General features: G+C 37.0%; 1 protein-coding gene across 1 annotated transcript in view; it reads left to right on the top strand.

Annotated features, from left to right (window-relative positions):
* The window catches only part of LOC126973383 (uncharacterized), a 31,272-nt gene extending 7,961 nt beyond the window's left edge, over window positions 1-23,311 (top strand). The window contains exons 5-15 of the mRNA XM_050820628.1: window positions 447-566; window positions 1,625-1,740; window positions 6,404-6,601; window positions 8,967-9,101; window positions 9,815-9,952; window positions 12,118-12,230; window positions 13,800-13,920; window positions 15,474-15,573; window positions 17,296-17,375; window positions 18,353-18,421; window positions 18,898-23,311. Of these exons, the coding sequence (XP_050676585.1) occupies window positions 447-566; window positions 1,625-1,740; window positions 6,404-6,601; window positions 8,967-9,101; window positions 9,815-9,952; window positions 12,118-12,230; window positions 13,800-13,920; window positions 15,474-15,573; window positions 17,296-17,375; window positions 18,353-18,421; window positions 18,898-19,017 (1,310 nt within the window). The 3' untranslated portion in view covers window positions 19,018-23,311. The remainder of the gene's footprint in view (window positions 1-446; window positions 567-1,624; window positions 1,741-6,403; window positions 6,602-8,966; window positions 9,102-9,814; window positions 9,953-12,117; window positions 12,231-13,799; window positions 13,921-15,473; window positions 15,574-17,295; window positions 17,376-18,352; window positions 18,422-18,897) is intronic.
* The last annotated feature ends 591 nt before the right edge of the window (window positions 23,312-23,902 follow it).

The raw sequence follows: 23,902 nt of genomic DNA, 5'->3' as shown, positions 1-23,902 counted from the left end.
AAGCTGTGGAATGAACTTCCTTGTGCGGTGTTTCCGGGACGATACGACATGGGTACCTTCAAAAAAAGCGCGTACACCTTCCTTAAAGGCCGGCAACGCTCCTGTTATTCCTCTGGTGTTGCAAGAGATTGTGGGCGGCGGTGATCACTTAACAACAGGTGACCCCGTACGCTCGTTTGTCCTATTTACTGTCCTGTATACGTTTTACTTCATTATCCCCCTTATTCATAATAGTCTGCTAACTTAAAGCTTTCCTAATTCTCACTCTGTCTTCTTCTATTGACCTAAGTCAGAATGAGAAAAAACACTCCTTAGCGTCTGTTTAAAGTTAGCGGACCATTACGAATAAGGGGGTTTATCTATTGTTTTGGAATAGTGTTTTTGAAGGTGGTTGTTTTTTTGTCAAATTTTTTTTTTCTAACAACAATTGAATGTTTCGTTTTCAGGTATAGAGTTCACGAATACAATACCGACTCTGGGTGGTACCTCGCATCCCACCATCAAACATAATGTTACACTGTTCCTTGCCGAAGATGGGAACGGAAAGTCTGTTATTGTTAGTGCAGGTGAGAATATTTAAGAATTCCTTAACAGAAGACTAACTATCGGGAATCACGTTCTAAACACATTTAATACATATTCATTCATTCGCAGTCTGATAGCGGAACGGTAAAAGTATGATTAAAAACAATGTCAGCACACACCAAATCAAATTTGAACTAAATTAGTTATTTATGCAACTGTTGTGTAATGAGGGGTATTAAAACACGAATGTGGATTTATAGTGATAATAGTATCACGTGAGTGTTTTAATACCTTATTATCAACAGTTGCATACAAGACTTTATCTACACCCAGAATATGAATCCTCTAAAAGATTCTGGAACAGTTAGCTTACTGCTAACATTAAAACACAAGCCCTAGTAGTAACCTAATATCATTCATTACTGATTATATACAAATAAACTAAGTATTAATGAAACAATTTTAGTAGTAATTTACATTTTGTATTGTGCAATAGTTAAAATTCACTCGATTATTCATCGTTTAAAAAGAATCGCTCATTTTTTGTAAATAAAACAATAAAAATATCGAAGAAAAATGGCGGACATTCGAATAACCTACTTTTTTTTACGGCGCGCGACGTTCTGGTAGTGTGGAACGCGCATAAACGAAAATGTTATTTTTTTGAAATTAATACAGATACCACGCATCGAGCAATAAGAATGTGGCTGTCTGTTGAAACTCTTTGAGCATGAAGGGAATGAAAAATAAAATAGGAGTGTTGTTATGAAATTCAGTACAACATTACAACACTCGTTTGGATGATGTAATGGTTATTAGAACATTGGGTGTTTTAATGTTGGCAATAAGCTGTTTCAGAGTCTTTAATAGAGGATTTAAAGAATGGGTGTAGATAAATATACTTTACATTGCTGCTTATTGACCAAGATTATTTTAAACAACTTGAATAAATACGGCATTGTATAGATATAGCAGTCGAAGATAATTATGTTGTAATTAGTGATATTTTCAAATATTTCTGTTTGTGTTTTTTACAGTTTAAAAAAAATAATAAATCATTATTCTTATTATGAACTAACTGAAAGTTTGTATTGTAAAGGTATCTCCACACTGATGACGGATGATCTCACCTGGCTACTTGAAACCTTCAAGTCTTGCAACCCGGCCTGGAGACAAGTGCGCTGCGTCGTGTGTGACCCCACCAAGTGTCAGCAGGTGAATATTTGTTGAATTGTAAAGATGGCTGGTCCATCTCAAAGTCATGACTATGTTAAGAGGGTTCATAGAAGGAAGAAGGCTTACTGTAGTATAGTAGGTTATATATAGGATAATGATGTATGTGGTGTTGTTGTAAGTTGATTTAGTAAAGTAAGTTTAGTAGAGTATGTTTTTAATCTGATTCCTGCCGCCGAATTCCACCTTCACACGACACGCCACAAGTTACGATATCATCCCCACCATCTGGATGTGTGGCGGTCCTCCACAGTGCGGTTTTGAAGGAGATTTCTTCCACGTCCTATAAAGCTGTGGAATGAGCTTTCTTGTGCGGTGTTTCCTGGACTATACGACATGGGTACCTTCAAAAAAAGCGCGTACACCTTCCTTAAAGGCCGGCAACGCTCTTGTGATTCCTCTGGTGTTACAAGAGAATGTGGGCGGCGGTGATTACTTAACACTAGGTGACCCGTACTATTCCATAAAAAAAAGTTGTTATGTATGTAGAAGGGGTTGGTAATTTAAACACACTTAAAAGTTGGAATATCTGTATTTTACAGTTTCCACTTACAATTCAAATTGTATAATGTGTCGTCGAACTGTTTTTTTTTTTTTTTTTTTTGAGAGGAGGAAATACTGTTACGTATTCACGTCCCGGAACGGGGCGTAATATGTCGGACTCGAGTGTCCCCATACCGACTAAAACCTCCTCTGTGCTGTTAGCAGCCCTGGCTTTCACAGCGAAGTAGGACGTGGGCCGTGGAGGCCTCAAAGACTACGCAACAACAGTCGCGGGGCGTCTCCTAAGGAGACTCGAACCTCAGACCGGCTGTGTGCTTGTGGGAAGGAGAGAGAATGAAAATGAAGATGAAATGAAATCTGTCGTCGAACTGAGCGCTCTGGTTTATATATAAAGGGCACGGTAATCATGCTACCAACTGTTGCACTACAGTAGTGCCAACTAACTAACACTAATCAAATTAACTAAAGATCAGAGTATAATTTGCTATTATAGTTATTTGCAATTATAGTGATAATTATATTAAATAGTATTTAAATATTAACAGTAGTTAGATTAATGTAATTATTAATAATTGGGATATCTTATGACAGTTCATGATGTTGGTAGCGCTTGTAAACACATCAAGCTGACATATATATGATTTAAAAGATTCCTTATCAGTTCTCCTCCCTATATGTTATCACTCCCTATGGTAAATAAATATATTTCTATTTGTGTTCTACATAATATGGTTATAAAAAAAATTCGGTTCATATAATTAACTTTGAAGTTTTTGTTTTATTAACAACTAGCTGTTACCCGTGACTTCGTCCGCGTTGAATAGTTACTATGGCCATTTTTTTATGTTTTAGGATACTTTTCAAATAATACACACATACAAATTCCTCTTTCCAGTGCTAGCAGTGCTCTTCTATGATACAGTGTATATCCCTTATCATTGTGGACAGTTTCTTTAATAGTATTTCCCTGTGAACTTTAATCTCCTATTTCATCCCCATGTAGGTTAAAGTTTTAAAACTGCTCGAACAAATGTTTATAAATTACTAGTTGACCCGACAGACGTTGTTCTGTATATAATAAATAAAATAATGTCTTTTATTAATTTGTCAATAATATATCATAACATAAAGAATTATTTCGTAAAATATGCTACCTGTTGTTGTAATGAAATTGTTTCACAGCAGAACTGTCAAACCGTGCGTCAATAAATTCTCTCATAGAAATTATGTATGGACACATCAAAGGAAAAACAATTTTGTTGTTTTTATTTAATTTAGCAAATAATTCAATACCAAAATTAGCCAAATTGGTCCAGCTGTTCTTGAGTTTTAGCGAGACTAACGAACAGCAATAATTGATTTTTATATATATAGATTTCTTATCAAGAGCCTAAAAATTTTTCATGGTTTTATCTTCGATAATGACGAATTTCCATACAAACTGCCATCCCCTATTTCAACCCCTCTATTTATTTATATTCCTTAGATAGCCTATGTTCTTTTTCAAACTCTAGTCTATCTCTGTACTAAATTTTATCAAAATCGGTTCGGTGGTTTAGGCGTGAAAGCGTAACAAACAAACTTACATTCACATTTATAATATTAGTGGTGATTATTAGAAATTGTTGTTGTTTATTCTTGTTCAAAGAATAATGCGTTACAGTCTAGAAAATTTAATTACTTACATAATATTATCTAAATTAATCTAAAATAATTATCCAGTATGGAACCTCCCACAGCCATGCCAGTGTTCGTGTAGTGTTGAATTTACATGATTTACCTGTTTAAGGTTAGAATGTTTTTTCTTGAAAACTGTGCATTACCTTTTTTTTTAATGAAAATAAGAGACGAGACGAGCAGGACGTTCAGCTGATGGTAATCGATGCAGTGTCGCTCAGGATTCTTGAAAAACCCAAAAATTCTGAGCGGCACTACAATTGCGCTCGTCACCTTGAGACATGAGACGTTAAGTCTCATTTGCCCAGTAATTTCACTAGCTATGGTTATGTTAGAACAGTTACCACAACCAGTTTAGTTTACCAGTGGGAGGCTCCTTTGCACAGGAAGCCAGCTAGATTATGGGTACCACAACGTCGCCTATTTCTGCCGTGAAGAAGTAATGTGTAAGCATTACTGTATTTCGGTCTGAAGAGCGCCGTAGCTAGTGAAATTACTGGGCAATGAGACTTAACATCTTATGTCTCAAGGTGACGAGCGCAATTGTATTGCCGCTCAGAATTTTTGGGTTTTTCAAGAATCCTGAACGGCACCGCATTGTAATGGGTAGGGCAGCTAAACGCCCTGTTCGTCTCGTCCCTTATTTTCATAAAAAAAAACAACGCACGAAGCTAGCGTAGCGTGCTGCGGGAGCAGTCGGCGAGTGCCAGAACCGAATTGTGGGCGTTTCCCTTTCTTCCCCATTTACAAATTAGGTGGGCGGGGGTCATAATTTGAGGTTAGGTTATAATGCTTTTTTCTCTGGAATCGTGCACTACTTTATAATGGGAGTAGTATCAGGGTTTAAGGGGCAACTCTCCCTCGTGCTACGGGATACTATGTTTTAACGGTCATAATTTTTATTTTTTATGCATTATTGTTTTAGGCAACTCCCTAATATATTTGGAAGGTGGTTCAAGACCTTAATACACATAACATTTGCGTTATTTTGATGAGTGTTTATATATTTCTCCCGTGAAGCAGTAATGTGTTACGGTCTGAAGGGCGCCGTAGCTAGTGACATTACTGGGCAAATTAGACTTACAAAACTGACTACAATTGTATGGATTGCAAAGTAGTATAATATATAAAAATACTATTTATCAATTGATTATCACTATAGAAAATGAAAATTAATACTAAAATAAATAATTGTTTCATTTATACTTAGTTTATTTGTATGTAATCAGTAATGAATGATATTAGGTTACTACTAGGACTGGCGTTTTATTGTTAGCAGTAAGCTAACTGTTTCAGAATCTTTTAGAGGATTCACATTATGGGTGAAGATAAAGTCTCGTATGCAACTGTTGATAATTAGGTATTAAAACACTCATGTGGTACTATTATCATAAATTCACATTCGTGTTTTAATACCCCTTATTACACAACAGTTGCATAAATAACTATAACATCTTATGTCTCAGGGGCACTGCACCATTTGAATTAGGGCTTCCAATACCGAGATTTCGGTATTGCGGGATCCCGCGCCATTCTTCAATTTCGCGGGATGCAGGATTACGGGCGCGGGATCCGCGGCAATTACGGGACTGAAAAAAAGCGTGCATGCGATGAAAAATAGGATTAAGAATAATCAAGTTATTAACCGTTTCGTATTTTCGTGAAGTTTATTGATACATCCTTTTAATCTTTCATTCACGTACAAACCCTTAAAAGGAATACCGCCCCCAAGTGTGGAAGCAGAAAGGGCATTTTGTGCTGCAGGTTATAGCAAATCCCGCAAATACCGAGATCCCGCGGGATTGAAAATTTGTAGTCTCGCAAATGCAGAGATTGAATACAGGCCGCGGGATTGGAAGCCCTAATTTGAACGTGCTGCTGTATGTATGTGAGTCCAGTTGTTCAGTGTACGTTGGATGATAGCAAATAGCCAGATTTTACCAGTTTCCTGGATTTTCCCCCACAAACCTTATGTATTAGTTTTTTAAGCATATTAAAGTTTTATCCCTCAACACGTAGATAGGGTTGTAGAAATAAGTTTTCTGTTACCTACATATATAAGGCTTAATTGTAAACTGCTTTAATAAGTAGATTATAAGCAATCCTTCTAATATTATAAATCCGAAAGTTTGTATGTCTGGATGTATGTTTGAACTTCTTTAACGCGAGATCTACTGAATAGATTTTGATGAAACTTTACAATAATATAGCTTACACACCAGAATAATAAATAGGCTATAATTTATAAAACTATAGTGTGAATTATACAAAATATAAAAGAAGTGCGATTGTTACTAATGGGTACAACTAGCGCCATCTCTTATCAACTAGCAAGCAAAAGATCAATACAATTTAATTTATATGGCAAGACAACGTTTGCCGGGTCAGCTAGTTATGTACATATATTATTAACAAATTTAGAAGTTTGATTTTTTTTTCACTGTACGTTGTACTCGGTCCCCAGACTGTCCGCGCCGCGTTCCCCACGGCCCACGTGTCGTGCTCCGTGTGGCAGGCGGCCCGCGCGGTCGGCTCGCTCGTGAGCGACTCATGCCGCGCGCTCGACCCCGCGTCGGCCGTGACGCCGTGCGACGTGGCGGCTCGCTGCAAGACGTACGCGCTCGCACTGCTGCGGGGAGACCACACGCCCGCGCAGCTGCAGGTACGAGGTTCACATTAATCCATTTATACCGATACGACTTAGGGGACTATCAAGACATGAGCATTTTCCCTCCTTAAATGCCGGCAACGCATCTCTTGACACCTCTTGATGCGAATGTCTACGGGTGGTTGCCTCGCTACTCCCAATCACGTTGCCCGTTTCATCATCACCATCACCAGCCAAAAGACGTCCACTGCTGGACAAAGGCCTCCCCCAAAGATTTCCACGACGATCGGCCCTGCGCTGCCCTCATCCAACTTATTCCAGCGATATCTTGTGGGAGGCCTACCAACACTGCGTCTTCCGTTAACTGGTCGCCATTCGATGACTTTACTGACCCAACGGCCATCTATCCGACGAACTATGTGCCCTGCGCACTGCCACTTCAGTTTCGCAATCATTTGGACTTTGTCGGTAACTTTGGTTCTCCTATGGATCTCCTCATTTCTGATTCGATCTCGCAGGGAAACTCCGAGTATAGCCCTCTCCGTCGCCCTCTGAGCGACCATGAACTTTCACATAAGGCCCATAATTAGCGACCACGTCTGCGTACCTTAAGCCATCACTGGTAACACACACTGGTTGAAAACCTTCGCCTTCAAACACTGGTTTTGGGACGAGAAAAATTTGCGGATCTTCCCGAACGCTTCCCATCCGAGTTGGATTCGACCTCTTTCGCGAAATTGGACCTGCCTGCCTAACTGGATTGTTTGTCCGAGGTAGACGTACTCGTCTACAGTTTCGAGAATACAGTTCCAAATTGTTATGGGTGTAGGTGCGACATGGACATTAGACATGATCTTCGACTTGTCCATGTTCATTTTGAGACCTAGTCCTTGGGAAGCTGTATTGAGGCCATTGAGTTTATATGGCTTAAGTCTTGCATGATCTCTGCTATGATTACGATATCGTCTGCGAATCGAAGGTGATGTGATGTATTCGCCGTTGATGTTGATGCCCAGTCCGTTCCTGTCCAGTTGAAGACATCTTCCAACGCAGCGGTGAATAGCTTGGGCGATATGACATCGCCTTGTCTAACTCCCCGCTGCAGTCGGATAGGCTTCGAGATCTGATCCTGGAGACGGACTGACGTGGTGGCGTTTCTATGCAAACACTTTAACACTTCGATATATCGGTAATCAATGTGGCACCTCTGGAGAGACTGAAGCACCGCCCAGGTCTCGATCGAATCAAACGGTTTCTCATAGTCCACGAACGCCAAGCAGAGTGGCTGGTTATACTCCTCTGTCTTCTGTATAACCTGCAGCAGCTTATAAACATGGCTCAGAAGTTGATATGTCCCTATAGTTCTTCAAAAGCATTTTAGCGCCCTTTTCGAAGAACAGCACCATTATACTTCTGTGCCATGCTTGCGGCGTTTTGCCCTCGAGGATAACGGAATTGATTAGTTTCTGGAGGGTCTTAAGTACAGGGGTACCACCAGCTCTCAGAAGCTCAGCTGTTATTCCATCATCACCCGGCGGCTTGTTGTATTTAAGCTGTTTTAGGGCCATACTAATCTCGTACAGGCTTACGTCTGAGATATCTTCGGTAAATTGTCGGGTTAATTTGGCTCTTGGGTCTTCAGCCATGTTTGTAACAGGTGCCCGTGCGGTCGTGTATAACTTTTCGGCTTCCCCCAATTGCCCGTTTTCCCTCTCTTATATCGTAAAGAAAAGTAATGCTGAGGTTAAGCTGAGACAGCTTAATGCAAAAGTCGAGTTTTAAATACGTAAAGTCTTCTCTATAGATCTCAGCCTAAGCGTATGTGTGAGTGTGTATACATATCAGTGTGTGCTCACACACTCATGTGGGCGTGTGCTTATGTCCGCATAATAATAATCTTTTGGGGAGAAGTATTTAAAATTATAATAATAATAACGTCTGTAGTGTTAAAGTCTTGTGAACGCGTGCTGCTTGTGGTGCCTGGTTGATTGTTATATTCGTTGGATGTGATTACTAATTATGAGCGTAATCATGACTATCATGTTCACGAAGCATCCTAACACAAACAATGTGTTCAAGCTCTAAAGGTTGATGCATCTAATATACGATAATTTATATTTATACAGTTTATTCTTTAATACTTTTTATGAAATCATTTCTATTATTTAACATGATTCATATATTGGATGCAAGCACCTCACAAACTAATTTGTTTAATCTTCAGTAATTGTAAAATACTCTGTTTGATTGAAAAGAGATGCCATTGAGTTTATTGTATGTTCTTTTCATGAGCTCAACTTCTTCCGAACATATGGTAGATTCAATAATTTATACGTAATATAGTGACTATTCACAACCGCTTAGTTTAATCCTATTTGAATAAAGTTTATTTGACTTTGAATTTTGATTGCGTGGTTAGGTTCTGAAGCGTGGTATCATCGGTACTGGAGCAGGGACTTTAAGGCTGTGGGAACATCTGAACAGGAGCGGGGAGGCGATCTCGAGGCTGGACTCGTTCCTGGAACCTGATAACTATACAAACATATTGCATAAGGTAAAAATATAAGTGTCATAACTCCATTCGTTTATTTTATTTGTGACAGTTCAAGAAAGTTCGATACTAGTGACGCCCTCACACCTTACCGATTCGATTTTAAATAATAATCGATTTTACTTACGAAGAACTTTCAATCGATTTAATGCATCGAGATATTTTTAGTTTTGATATTAATTATTCGTTTATTAGTTCTTTTTTAAATTTACAATTATACATACAATTATATTTAACGTAATAGGAGTTAGGAGACGAGACAATGAAATGTTAGAGAAAATTAAAAGTCATAGAAAAATTTAAAAACGCACACAAGATGTGTTAAAACCTAAAGTGGAAATGGATTAGACACATTTTTTTTTATGGAATAGGAGGACAATCGTGCGTACGGGTCACCTGTTGTTAAGTGATCACCGCCGCCCACAATCTCTTGCCTTTAAGGAAGGTGTACGCGCTTTTTTTGAAGGTTCCCATGTCGTATCGTCCCGGAAACACCGCACAAGGAAGCTCAGCTTTGTAGTACGTGGGAGAAAGTTCCTTGTAAACCGCACTGTGGAGGACCGCCACACATCCAGATGGTGGGTATGATATCCTAACTTTTGGCGTGTCGTGCGAAGGTGGAATTCTGAGGGGAAAAAAAGAAATGGACGATGACCGTGTAATAAAGGCTTATTTAATATTTATTATTTTTTAATAGTGTGAAATTAATGTTACAGGGTCTTGAGAGGTTGGTGGGAAAGTTGAAGGTCTTAATTAGAAATTACACTCAGCCGGACGACTTTGTGTCGCTCTTCTTCAATGTGGCGAACCAGCTTGAAGAGGAGAGGAGAATGTTCGCTCTAAGCAAGCTTCGGGTGAGTTTTGTCTGATTGGCTGAACCCTTACATAATTTATACGACTAGATATATACTTTACAGTGTGTTACCACGGACTAGTAAAAAAATTAGGGCTCCGTGTCACCAAAATAAGCCGATTAACGTGTAAATACATAGCCCTACGCACACACTTACACTACTACAGGCCGATAGGCGGCCATTATGAGAATTTTCATCGTCTGACAGGTTAGTTTGCGTCTCAATGTAAATATTTTAAAAATGCCGTCGTGCGTTGTGAAAAAGTGTAAAAACGATACTATATAAGTATTTGTGGCCATATATGATTATTTATGGGAGAGAAAATTGTGTAACTAGTATCCCCCGTAACCGCACACACACTAGCATAACGGTGCTTCACTTGCTAATATCACGGCGCGGAGTCCTTCTTTTTTTACTGGTCCGTGTGTGTAACAAATGTTAGGTTGAGGTGTATAGAGCGTACATATACTTTACTCACGTATATCTTAGCTGAGTGTAAGCTTAGCGTAATCTTTTAATTTCGTTTTTATAGACAACTAGCTGACCCGGCAAACGTTGTTTTGCCATATAAATTGTATTGATCTTGTGCTTGCTAGTTGATAAGAGATGGCGCTAGTTGTATTCATTAGTAACAATCACACTTCTTTTATATTTTGTATAATTCACACTATAGTTTTATAAATTATAGCCTATTTGTTATTCTGGTGTGTAACCTATATTATTGTAAAGTTTCATCAAAATCTATTGAGTAGATTTTGCGTTAAAGAAGTTCAAACATACATCCAGACATACGAACTTTCACATTTATAATATTAGTAGGATTGACATCTGAAATATACTGTGCTTAAGCTAAGACAGCCCAATACAAAAGCCAAGTTCGCGTTTTATCACACTCGGCAAAGTTTTACGTGAGTAAAGTCTGAGTAAATTCTGAGTTCGCTCTAAAGATCTCAACTTACACTCGCGATTTGTATGTTCAAAATAGAGGTTAACAGTCAACCTCAGTTCTTTTCGACGTTTCCACAACTGTCACAGGTCTATAACGTAAAATGTAATCTAAGACGGCGCCTATTTTTGCCGTGAAGCATTTATTTGTAAATATTACTGTGTTTCGGTCTGAAGGGCGCCGTAGCTAGTGAAATTACTGGGCAAATGAGACTTGACATCTTGTGTCTCAAGGTGACGAGCGTAATTGTAGTGTCGCTCAAAATTTTGGGCTTTTTTAAGCATCTTGAGCGGTACTGCATTTAATAGGCAGGACGTATCAATCACCATCAGCTGTACGTCCTTCTCGTCTCGTCACGTATTTTCATAAAAAAAAGTCTGAACCCATGATCTTTTCTATGTGTAATGGAAAACAGGTAATGTTAAAAGTGTAATATTAATCCTATATCCTATATCATGACAATTTTTTATGCAATAGCCTCATAAAAAGTTCCCAATGCTTTAACTTCTGCCAGAAATATGCTGGGTGTGGTAACGAACTGGTTATAATGATGTCATGGGGAATGTTCATATTTTTCAAGTTCAAAACACAAATTTTGCCTATGCTTCCCGGGGGAATTTATGAAGAAGATAAGAAAGAAAAGGAAAGTCCCAGGCCCAAGGGTTTTGTAACAGCTAAGGACATTTACCAGTGGGGGGAGGCTTCAAAATTTGGTATTTACCCTTTTAGCACCAGACCACAGATATATGTTCGTACAATAAAACTTATTATTTAATAGCCTGAGGGTGGTCACTCCATTCTCAATCTGTGGTATCATTAAGAAACAAATAAAATTTTGAAAACCAAATTTTATGAACGATGCGAGACTCGAACCCATGACCTCTCGCGTTCCGTGCGAGTGCTCTTCCAACTGAGCTAACCGTTCGAGTGACGTATCGTCATAAAATCTTGTGGGCTTTGTTCAACTCTCAGGTTGTGGCTTATCGTTTATTGTAGGCCGCATCGTTCATAAATTTTTTTTTCAAATTTATTTGTGTATAAATCCCAGAAGTGAGGGTTATCTCTTTGAGACATAACAAATCATTAAGAAAGTCATTTATGTTATAGTATATTTTACCACATTATTTTTTTACAATTTTTTGAATTTCGTAATACATTTGTTTTGTACCTAAATTTTCTACGATCATCTTCCGTTGTTGAACACTACTGTTATTTTTAGGACACGGAATCTCTTAAGCAGTCGCCCACAGACACCATCACACAGTACGCGTACAACCTGATGAGCCACCAGACGAAACTGGCGCAGAAATGCTTGGACGACCGGGCGGGGAGGTATGTTGTTGATAAAACCCATTAACATGACTTGACAATGCTCCAACATCGCCCGAAACTAACCACCTATTTAATATACGTTCTGAAAAATCGTCACCTTATTGCTCTTCATGAGATACATAATAGCTTTAAGGGCTTCATAAGATACATAATAGCTTTAAGGGTAAATGTGTGCACTTTTATAATAAAGTCCCAGCCACTGTTCAGGCATTATCTATAAATAAATTTAAATGTTTTATTAAAAAATGGCTCCGTCGTAAATCCTATTACTCTACAGCTGAATATCTAAGAGATCGGGCAGTTTGGGACATATAGATATATATAGATTATGATTATTTTATAGCAATAGCACTAAAATATTGTATATTTTATTAAAAAGAGTGCCTAAAATGAATGCTGGAAGAGTTTATTGCGTCCCTTCTTCTCTCTCAGAGCGTCATTTGTTTCCGAAGCGGTAGTAGTATCTAGTACATTAGAAATGACATCAAAAAAATTCTAAAGGAATCAATTTTTAGAAAATAAATGCTTTTTATGCCTTTTGTTCTCGGTTCGTTGCCCAGTACATTCACTAGCTACGGCGACCTTCAGACCGAAACTCAATAATACTTACACATTACTGCTTCACGGCAGAAAAAGGTGCCGCTGTGGTACCCATATTCTAGCCGGCATTCTGAAGGAACCTCCCACTGGTATATTCGCAGATGAACTGTTATTGCGGTTCAATTGACGACATGAAATGCTTTGCTATTTCATACCATGACGTCATTAGAGTTATCCAATTATTTATCTATCTCTATGTCACACCACGGACCATAGACAAATTTCTTTCGTTCATTCTTCCATAAGGGATTCAAACACCTTTCAGTTATAGGCAATTCATGGTACGAATCTTAGCAATTAGGTACCTTAGACGAAGCTTAGTTTAGGTACCTAAACTGAACTGCATCGGAATTGAATCGCTAATTAAAAGTTGATTTTAGGCCTTCGGTACTGGTAGGTAGGTGTAGCGCAGGATGCCGTCTATACATGACGTTACTAAGGCCTCGTTCTCACTTAGACGGATTGTTTACAGGGTGGTTTTTTGAGAAGGGCGGTGATATCCAATTCGGTAACTACGAGAATTAGAGAAAAGTCGTGAAAGGAGTTAAGCCCTCGACTTATAAGAAACCAAACTAATGTATAAGCATATCAAGTTTTTAAAAATTCTTGAACTTTTGAAACTTTGGAAACTCGAATTGAATGATTTTGCCAAAAAAGTTACACCCTGTATTATTTTGCAAAGTTTGATCCTTATCAGCAACATAGTCCATTGGTTCAATAATACAGGTTGTAATTATTTTGAAAAATTATTCGGGTCGATTGCCGCCAAAACTTCACGAAATTTAGAGAAATTAAATATGGAGTTATGTGTTTCTTATAAATCGAGGGCATGACTCTTTTCAGGACTTTCCTCTAAGTCTCGTAGTTTCCGAATTGGCTATCACCGCCCTTTTCAAAAAACCATCCTGTTTTGTCACGGCAATAATAAAAAAATTGATAATAATTAAAGTAAAAGAAAATAATTTGCAGGAAACATAACATCTCCGGCATCATCAAGTACGGTACATCTACACAAGAGTGTTCCTGCCTCTTCAGCAAGGTGTTCCGGCTGCCCTGCAGGCATATCCTGATGCTGACCACGGAGCTCAAGGTGATCACTTGAATACTGACACGACTGCCCAGAGAAATTGCTAGTCAATTTTGCTTAAATTTGGCTTTAAACTGAAGATCATGATGAGCTCATTCGAAAACGAAAACACATGTTTTAAAACAAGACTGGACCGAAACGCAAAATGCAACATCAAATATTTACTAAAAAAAGTATCAATTTAAATGTCATTTTCTCTTCTGATTTATAAATCTAAAAATACGAGACGAGAAGCGATATTATTATCTAAATGTTTTTTTTCAGTAATGCCTTTAAAACAAAAATGGTTACGAAACTTGGCTTGCAGATTACTTTAAAAAACTAATGTGTCTGGGATCTTGTTGTAAAAGCATAAACATCGCCCCACAAAGACTTCCTAACTCGACTTAGCCGAGTAGTAGGCATTAGTTATCCCAGTTCCTGGTGTTAACATTATGATTATGACAGTTTCTAGCAAATTCACTTTTGTGCTACAAATCACTATCAAGAATACATTGAGAGGCAAGAGTTAATATGATTATTTCTTTAAATTTTGCTCGCAATGGTTATAATCTATATAGCGCAAAAAAAAATGCTGGGAGAGTTTCTTGCGCCTCTTCTTCTCTCTCAAAGCGCCATTTGTTTCCGAAGCGGTAGTAGTGTCGAGTATATTAGAAATTACACCAAAAAGAATTCTAAATCAACTTTGAGAAAATAAATGCCTTTTATGCCTTTAATAATATTATCTACACCAATGCTTTAAATCCTCTATTAAAGATTCTGAAACAGTTAGCTTATTGCCAACATTAAAACACCCAATTTTCTAATAACCATTACATCATCCAAACGAGTGTTGTAATGTTGTACTGAATTTCATAACAACACTCCTATGTTTTTTTTTCGATCCCTTCATGCGCAAAGAGTTTCAACAGACAGCCACATTCTTATTGCTCGATGCGTGGTATCTGTATTAATTTCAAAAAAATAACATTTTCGTTTATGCGCGTTCCACACTACCAGAACGTCGCGCGCCGTAAAAAAAAGTAGGTTATTCGAATCTCCGCCATTTTTCTTCGATATTTTTATTGTTTTATTTACAAAAAATGAGCGATTCATTTTAAACGCTGAATAATCGAGTGAATTTTAATTATTGCACAATACAAAATGTAAATTACTACTAAAATTGTTACATTAATACTTAGTTTATTTGTATATAATCAGTAATGAATGATATTAGGTTACTACTAGGGCTTGTGTTTTAATGTTAGCAGTAAGCTAACTGTTCCAGAATCTTTTAGAGGATTCATATTCTGGGTGTAGATAAAGTCTTGTATGCAACTGTTGATAATAAGGTATTAAAACACTCATGTGATACTATTATCACTATAAATTCACATTCGTGTTTTAATACCCCTTATTACACAACAGTTGCATTAATAACTAATAACGGATTGAAGTACAATTCTAGAGAGACTTATGAACACTGTGGCACCGTTTGCTTTCTGGTGCAATTTTAAACAAATCTATCACACAAACTGCCCTTGTGAACAATGTACAATTGATTCTATTTTTTTCAGGTGAAGACACACATTCCTTTCGAGCCTCGATGGACCGTGCAGCACTGTCTCTTCGGCTGCGAGAGTACAACCAACGCGACTACCACTACCACGGCGACAAGTATGACTCGATTATTAATGCTGATACTGAGCTGACACCATTTAAGTAATACACAACTAAGACTCACCATCGCCCACTAACGCTCGCTCCCAATATAATATCTACAGATAGAGATAAATTACTACCTTCTACCGTTAGTAATTAGCTGTCAATAATAAGTACTTTTTATCGCCTTATAATGGGCCGCGTGAATTGCAATTTCCATACAAACTTCTATCGCTGTTAAGCTAAACGTCGTCCCATTGACAGACGGCGTGCACCGATAAGGTCAGTTACCGTCGATAAGTTTATTGGGACAGAAAAGTCAACGGTAGTTACGATTTTTATCTCAAGTAAAAGATAGACTAGAATAGAATATCGGGAACGGCCGTATAAGATGACCAATCTCTTATATATAAAACCTCTTGTCCCGGCGTTTATTACCAAACTCCTCCGAAAAGGCATTGTTTTTTGATAATTTGTGTGTATATCTAGGTCTGAGAATCGGCCAACATCTAATTTTAATACCCCTAAATGATAAGGACCACCCGCCCCTATTTTTTTTTTTTTACATTTTATTTTTTATTTTTATTATGATTTAGCATTAAAAAATACACACAACTTCAAATTTTCACCCGTCTACGATCAACACTTATGTTTGTATCGCGATTTTAATATTATTCTATTCAATCCAGTAATACCTACGCAATAGAGTTGCAAGATGGTAATCAAATATAATGATTATTGTAGTACGATAAATTTTTTGTACCATATATTTGGTAGGTCTGAGAATCGGTCGTCAATAATTTTTTATATCCCAAATTTTTTTATTATTACTTCATATGGCATTACAACGTTTGCTGGGTCAGCTAGTTAACTTATACAAATAACATTAAAACATTCACATAAATTAACACCTTAATTCGCTACAGTAATGTTCAAAGTCTATTGTATACGCTTATTAGAAGCTCATCGATCGTGGTGCGAAATGTGCGAGTATGTTGAAGTTGAAATTTAATTATTTATCAAAATGATTAAAAAGTTAGTTACATAATTTTGATAAATTTGATAACCTGAAATACGACATACGACACTCCATTCTAAGTTTGGATTATGCCATTTGGACAGTTTTTCACTGAACACTCTCTTATTGCGTGGCGTTGTATTCAAAGCGTGGTCGAAACACAACTGAAGGAAAACTCTGCGTAATAGAAGCGTAGGCAGAGTTTGGCTTCAGACAATTTTGCAGCGTGATTTGTGAGTCTAGTTGTTTACTGTACGTCAGTGTAAAAACGACAACGAAACGTTTTATTGTTGTAATGAACTATGACGATGTAGTACGTGCATACTAAACGGCAGGCGTTTATAGTAACCGTCTTGTTTGGCGTTTTTAATTTTTTTTTAATAGAGAATTATTTTAAATCTACCCGCATCACGTTGAAGTCTGGCTTTCCACAACCGCGTGTTTTGCAATAAATTTCTTGCCACGCACAGCCACTTTGTGGAATCAATTACCGGCTGCTGTTTTTCGGAACCGATACGACTTTGGGACCTTCAAGAAAAGAACATCCCACCATTAAGGCCGGCAACGCATCTCTGGACACCAGCTTATGTTGTGGTTGCCTCATTACTCCTTATCTCGTGAGCCTCTTGCCTGTTTGCCCTCTTCTTATATAAAAAAACATGAGTTATCTATATATATTGTATAGAACGTCATTAAAATGTTTCTTCATTTTGTTGCAGCGAACAGTGGCAGCTATATGGAGCAGGTTGTGGTGGAGTCGGACAGACAGACGATACAACAGCCTCAACAGATACATCAGGTATTATGATGTCATCAAAATTAAATATTTTTATTCAAAAATAAATTGTTCAAAGTCTTTTGAAACATCATTATATATATTATTTCTTTTAAATTACTGAATTAACCACAGGTTCGGTAAAACTAGAGCTCGTGAGAAGAACATATAAGAAACTCAACCGACACTCCTTTCAAACAATAAAGTATCTTACAATTGCTGTAATATACATAACAAATTAGTTTGTAAGGTGTTGCAACCAATATATAGATCGTGTTCAAATTTAAAAGCGTTTTAAATATCAAATATTTCATGAATATAATACAGAATAACCTGTATAAATATAAAATGTACTATATTAAACGTAAATAAAACTACTCATTCGAAATAGTGTGCCTCAGACCTGAGATGAACTGGCGGAAGAAATTCAGCGGGCTTCTTCTTTTTAATAAAAATTCGTTACAATATAACACAAACACACACACATACACACACAGACACACACACACACACACACACACACAGACACACACACACACACACACACACACATTCAAACATACTCGCGTAAACATAAAGCGCGTGCACCTTCCTTAACGGCCGGCAACGCTCTTGTGATTCCTCTGGTGTTGCAAGAGAATGTGGGCGGCGGTGATCACTTAACACCAGGTGACCCGTACGCTTGTTTGTCCTCCTATTCCATACAAAAAATACACACACTTGCAAGGGTAATAACAACAATTTTATTTAAAAGATATCCTAAGTAGGTAATCGGGGAGCCATAATACATCCACTCCCATTCAACATCTTAGGAAGGAGGTGATAGCTGGAAATCAGTGCTGCATGTAAACTTAAATCCATGATCCCATGTCAGGTGAAGCTGAGCCATCTCCTTTTGCCTACTGTTTCATCGCCTAATTTGTATTTTATTTCTGTAATGTTCTGTATGCCAATAAATAATTTATTTATTTGTTTTATAACTGTTGTGATGATATTCTCAGGTGGGCGGTGTAAGACAGCAGCAGTATGTGTTGGCGACACCTGGACAAACTGGAACGCCTGTATCTCAGGTAACTATCGAGGATTCTAATTATTACTATATATGAACGAGGCGAGACTCGAACCCGTGACCTATTGGGTTCCGTCTGAGCGCTCTTACCAACCGAGCCAACCGTTAGAATGTCGCATGGATCGTTAATCTTGGTATGTCTTTTTTATTGAAGTAGGCATTACTTTGCGGAAATCCATAATTATCCAAATGTTTTAAGTTTTCTTATGTGTTAATTACGCCAATATTTGTCTTTAAACAATTCGACACGTGTTTTCTTGCAGTCTCGTGCCAGATTTTGGCGAGTCAACATGTCTTGGGGTTGCCTGGTGTACAGGCGAAACACGTGTCGAATTGTTTAAAGACAAATATTGGCGGAATTAACTCTTAATAAAACTTAAAACATTTTGATAATAATAATGGATTGGTATGTTCAACTCTCAGGTTGTGGCGCCATCTACAGGTTCCACTTTACAGTTATCACCTGTATGATTGCAGGTGATATTCTGCGGTGCGCCGGGTAGTGTCGGTACTGTGGGGGGCGGAGCGCCCGTCATCACGTCGGTGCTTCCTCCCGGCGGCGCCGTGCTCACGCCGCACCACGCGATACACCAGTAGGGGATCACTTCAGAAGACTTACGACACATCGCGATGTTTTAGGTGATCACCTGCGGAACGAGCTCAGCTACCGAGACTGCGTGAAAGTAATATACTAGTTACAGCACACAAATAATTGTCGGGTTAGTTTAGGTTATCACCTTCGAAACGAGCAAAGCTGCCGTGACCGTGTGACATATACTAGTTTCAATAGACGAATAGATGTCGGATTATTTTAGGTGATCACTTAAAATGATGGATCAATTCCACGACAGCGTGACACTCTTAAATTTTTTTTTCTGGTCACCTGTTGAAACCTCAGAAGATCATTCAAGATAAAGATCACACTCAAGCAGTGAGCCTTCGAGGCATATATTTAAGGGGAGCACTTGTGAAAAATTCCACATTATCGCAAGTTTATAGCACGTACACCTTCCTTAAAGGCCGGCACCGCTCATGTGATTCCTCTGGTGTTGCAAGAGAATGTGAGCGGCGGTTATCTCTTAACACCAGGTTCGCTCGTTTGTGATCTCTTTCCATAAAAAAAAATATCTATATTCGCTTGTCAGAATATAGCTGATGCTATATTATGTGATAAATTCAAAAGGAACTTATATTGCGTGTCGATATATATTTATAAAATCTGTATAGATTAGATTTTGATTAAAAACAGTATTAGGATCTTAGGCAGGGACGAAATTATCAATAAATAGTGATTTTGAAAACGTATTCAATTCATGTATTAGGGTGCGTGTACACTGCATCGGAAACGCAACAAGTTGCGAATTTTTAAGTATCGCAAAAAATACGATTTGCAAGTTTTTCATCACAAAAGTTAATTTTATAAAACTTAGCTTGGGTTGCACCAAGTAACTTCTACAACTAACTTTTTCTTTAAATTAACTTATATATTCAATCACTTTATGATTTCGTTAGTCGAGGACTGTGGAGGTATTACGAATTACTTGCAGCTTTACGAATTGCTTGCTGGCAAGCTAAATGCAGATTACTTGCAGCGCCAGTAAGTAGAACTTCGTCGTTACAGGCTTAGCCCGAGACGCGTGTACGAACAAATCTTAATATCTGTCTTAATAAACTATCCCTACGACACAAAACTATGATGTTCAAAAATAAATTTGATATTCAGTGTGGGGTTATAATGGCGACATTCCAAAATCCGGAAAAACCCTTTGGCACTAGATTTTTCATATACACAAAATTCGAAAGTGCCGTACGGCATACTACGCCCTAATCAAGTTGTCACCCTCATATTGTTTATAAGATAGTTTATTTTGCATGGTCTAATAGCTTATTTCAATAGCTTTGATAATATATACTCTCTCATATTCAAAATAGGATTCAAAATCACTTGTTGAACGTCAAAAACTACCACCCATTCAAAAGAGACTGCCTCACACCTGAGAAGAACGGGCGCAAGAAACTCAGCGGGTTTTTTTTAAATAAAATATGGATTACAATGTAATATCGTACAATAAACATTTATAATAAAAGAGCCTGAGGGTGTTCGATTAATTCTCAGTCTGTGGTGTCATTAAGAAAATCGTGTATAGTACACCTTGAGATAACACATCCTAATTATAAACAATCTATTAAATGAACGCACAAGTAGAGCTATCTAACCTTCATTGTTAAAAAATAATTCCAAAATTTAAGGTTAATAATTGAAATTTTCAAACAAACAAATTAAATGTTTTGGAAAAAAAATCTCTTCACCCTTTCGTGCTCGCGTAAGACGGCACGAAGTAGGTGTCAATGCCTACGCAAGCGCGCGGCTACTAGATTACTTACAGGGTGTTCCGAAATTATATTCTGGAAAATTTATTTATATAGGTGAATTATGTATTTTATTATTGAATATATTTTAATTTGCCATAAGCAATAACAACTAAAGAAATAATTGCGGCGGATCCACGTGTGTTTATTTAATATCGCAATTTTAGCGCCACGCTGTATATGACTTATCTCTTCGTAAAAAAATGACAATTTTATAAATTTAGGTAAAATATTTTATTGAGACTCGGTTGTTTTTCGCCACCTATTATTAATAGTGATACAGTTTGATTTTAAGTAGAAACTATGTATATTTTAGTTTTGTCGTAATAACTTGAAACTATTAGCAATTATTAGTTAAACGAATATTATGTTAATTAGTTTTATTTATGTAAATATTTGTGCTGTTGTTGTATTTTGTACAGAATGATGTGACTTTATACCCCCTTATTCATAATAGTCTGCTAACTTAAAGCATTGCTAATTCTCACTCTGTCTTCTTCCATTGACCTAAGTCAGAACGAGAAAAAACACTCTTAAGCGGCTGTTTAAAGTTAGCGGACCGTTATGAATAAGGGGGTTAGTATTTAACCAATGGAAATGGCTTTGATCGAAAATTGCCATGCGGATACTCTGAAAATGTTTTTTTTTACAACTGAAACTAAAATGTGCATTCTGCACTTTACTTACATTTAGTTAATTACTCTTTGTTTTCGTTGATTGCGTCTCCTTTTGGTTATATACTCAAAGCTATAGTGAGAGCTTAGTAATAATATTTAATACTACACCTTCCCGGAAAGAACTTTAGTGTAGATGTGACAGCTGGGACGAAACGACGTCATTTATTTCGTTAAAATATGTTACACATAATCTTATTCATCAGTGATTCGAAAGTTAATTTGATTATATTTTCGGAAATCGATAGTGGACAGTTATATTAATATTATATGAGATACTCTTTGATCATTTAAACGTCTAGATATAAGCCTCTTGCTGCTAGACAACCAATGAAAACAGGCCAGGTTTATTTCACGCGATTTGAATGTCACTTTGTGTTAGTGTGAGTAAATATTTTCAAAATAGAGGTTAACTGCTAACCTTAATTTGTTTCGACATTTTCACAGCTGTCGCAGTCTATGTAGACGTATAAATGATCTTAGTACATACTTGAAACTTGAATTGTTTTCTTAAAATTATAACATTTTCTTTTTTTTTCTCGTAGGTGTAGTATAAATAAATATGTATCAATCGGGGGAAAGGGCAATTCCACAAATCGTGTGTATCGAGGCACTCGGCTTGGTCTTGTGCCTACATAGTACGCCCTCTTGTGGATTGCTAACTTTCTCTACTGTGAATAACAATGTTACACTGTAGTTTGTGCATCGGCCAAACCCTAGATTTTTTAGTAAAATTACAATTTTGAGTAGGTAATTTTGTTATACTTTTCGGATGTGAGTTTAAGGTGCGCGTTCACTGTTTCGGAATCGGACAACTAATAATCATTTTATTATATTTTTTTATAGTTCAAGTTCGGTAATTATCTGATAATATGGATTCCTACGTCGACTATGTGACGTGAATATTGACCATATAGCCATTTTTTATATATATTTGTTCAGGTAGCCTTACAAATTTAATGAGTACAATCTGCTAAACTACGTAAGAGTCTTTTCGATTTATAAGATCAGTAGATTCATTTCTACTTATACCAAAAAGTTAAATCGATAAGTGGCATTTTAGCTGTCTTGGATAATAATTATGATACCTTAAACTGTTTCTAAATTCTTGTCCAATGTCTCAGTACTTCATTATTAATGTTTAGTAAACTTAAAATAAATGGTATTTGCTAGTATGCAAATTAGTTATTACAATATTATAAGAAACGGTTACACCACAGTTTTCTACTCCGATTGCGTATATAAAAATCATTCTGTATAATAAAAAGGAGGAGATACTAGCTCTTGCCCAGCATAACTCGAAAGTCCTAGTTGGGACCGTAATTTTTTATTATATAAGCATAACATTTCGTGACATATATAAAAGGAAGATTGAATATGAATAGTCAAATTACAAACCTCCATTAAAATTAAAATAATCAGTTTTATTGAAAAAAAAAAGTCCTTTCGTTGTTTTCGTCTGTTAATAGCTGTTATTTGTTGTTAATTGAAAAAAAAATCCCTACAAATAAATGAAGTCTGCGACGCCGAGTGCGCGACTCTTTCGTCAGTTAAGCGCAAGCGTCAGCAGGTCCGTGACAGAACGCTGTGATCATCTAATTAATTACTTTCGGTGAAGTTGACTAAGTAGTCGATTATTATTTATTTTCTATGTTACTTTTTTTCTTATATGATTGATAAATACCATATTTTTTTGTTGTCTAACGGTTCGATTTAGAAGGAGTAGTGGACTGGCACCTTAAAACAAACCTGTATTATATATACTTATATATTGTTCATAAATTATTGTGACATGTAACTCCTATTTTATATGTATAAAATGTATTAATACATTTTTGTGTACAGTATTTTGTTGTTTTACTTAAAATAAATTTTCTGTAATTATTATTAACTAGCTGACCTGGCAAACGTTGTTTTGCCATATAAATTATATATCTAAACCTTCCTTGAGCTTCAACGAATCTATTACAAAAGATTTCATTGAGATCGGTCGAATAGTTTAGGAGTTATTAGGGAACGTACAAACATACATTTTCTTTTATATATATAGATTTATTTTATGAAATAAATAAATAAGCGAACTTACGGCTCACCCGATGTTAAGTGCCACCGTTAAGTCACCACCGCCCACATTCTCTTGTTGTTGGATTTTACCACCAATTTTAGAAGTGGGAGGTTCCGGACAGGTTTGATGTCATTTCTAATAACTACTAGATACTACTACCGCTTCGGAAACAAATGGCGCTCTGACAGAGTAGAAGCGGCGTAAGAAACTCTCCCAGCATTGTTTTTTTGCGCTCTTTTCAATAAAAATATACAATATGTTACAGTCATTTCTATCGCTATAAAATAATCACAATCTAGTCCCAGGCTGTCCGATCATTTAGATATTCAGCAGTGGAGTAATAGAATTTACGACAGAGCCATTTTTTAATAAA

This window comes from Leptidea sinapis, chromosome 29 (genome assembly GCF_905404315.1).
Source record: "Leptidea sinapis chromosome 29, ilLepSina1.1, whole genome shotgun sequence".
NCBI classification, from domain to species: Eukaryota; Metazoa; Arthropoda; class Insecta; order Lepidoptera; family Pieridae; genus Leptidea; species Leptidea sinapis.
This window is presented reverse-complemented; position numbering and strand designations above follow the sequence as displayed.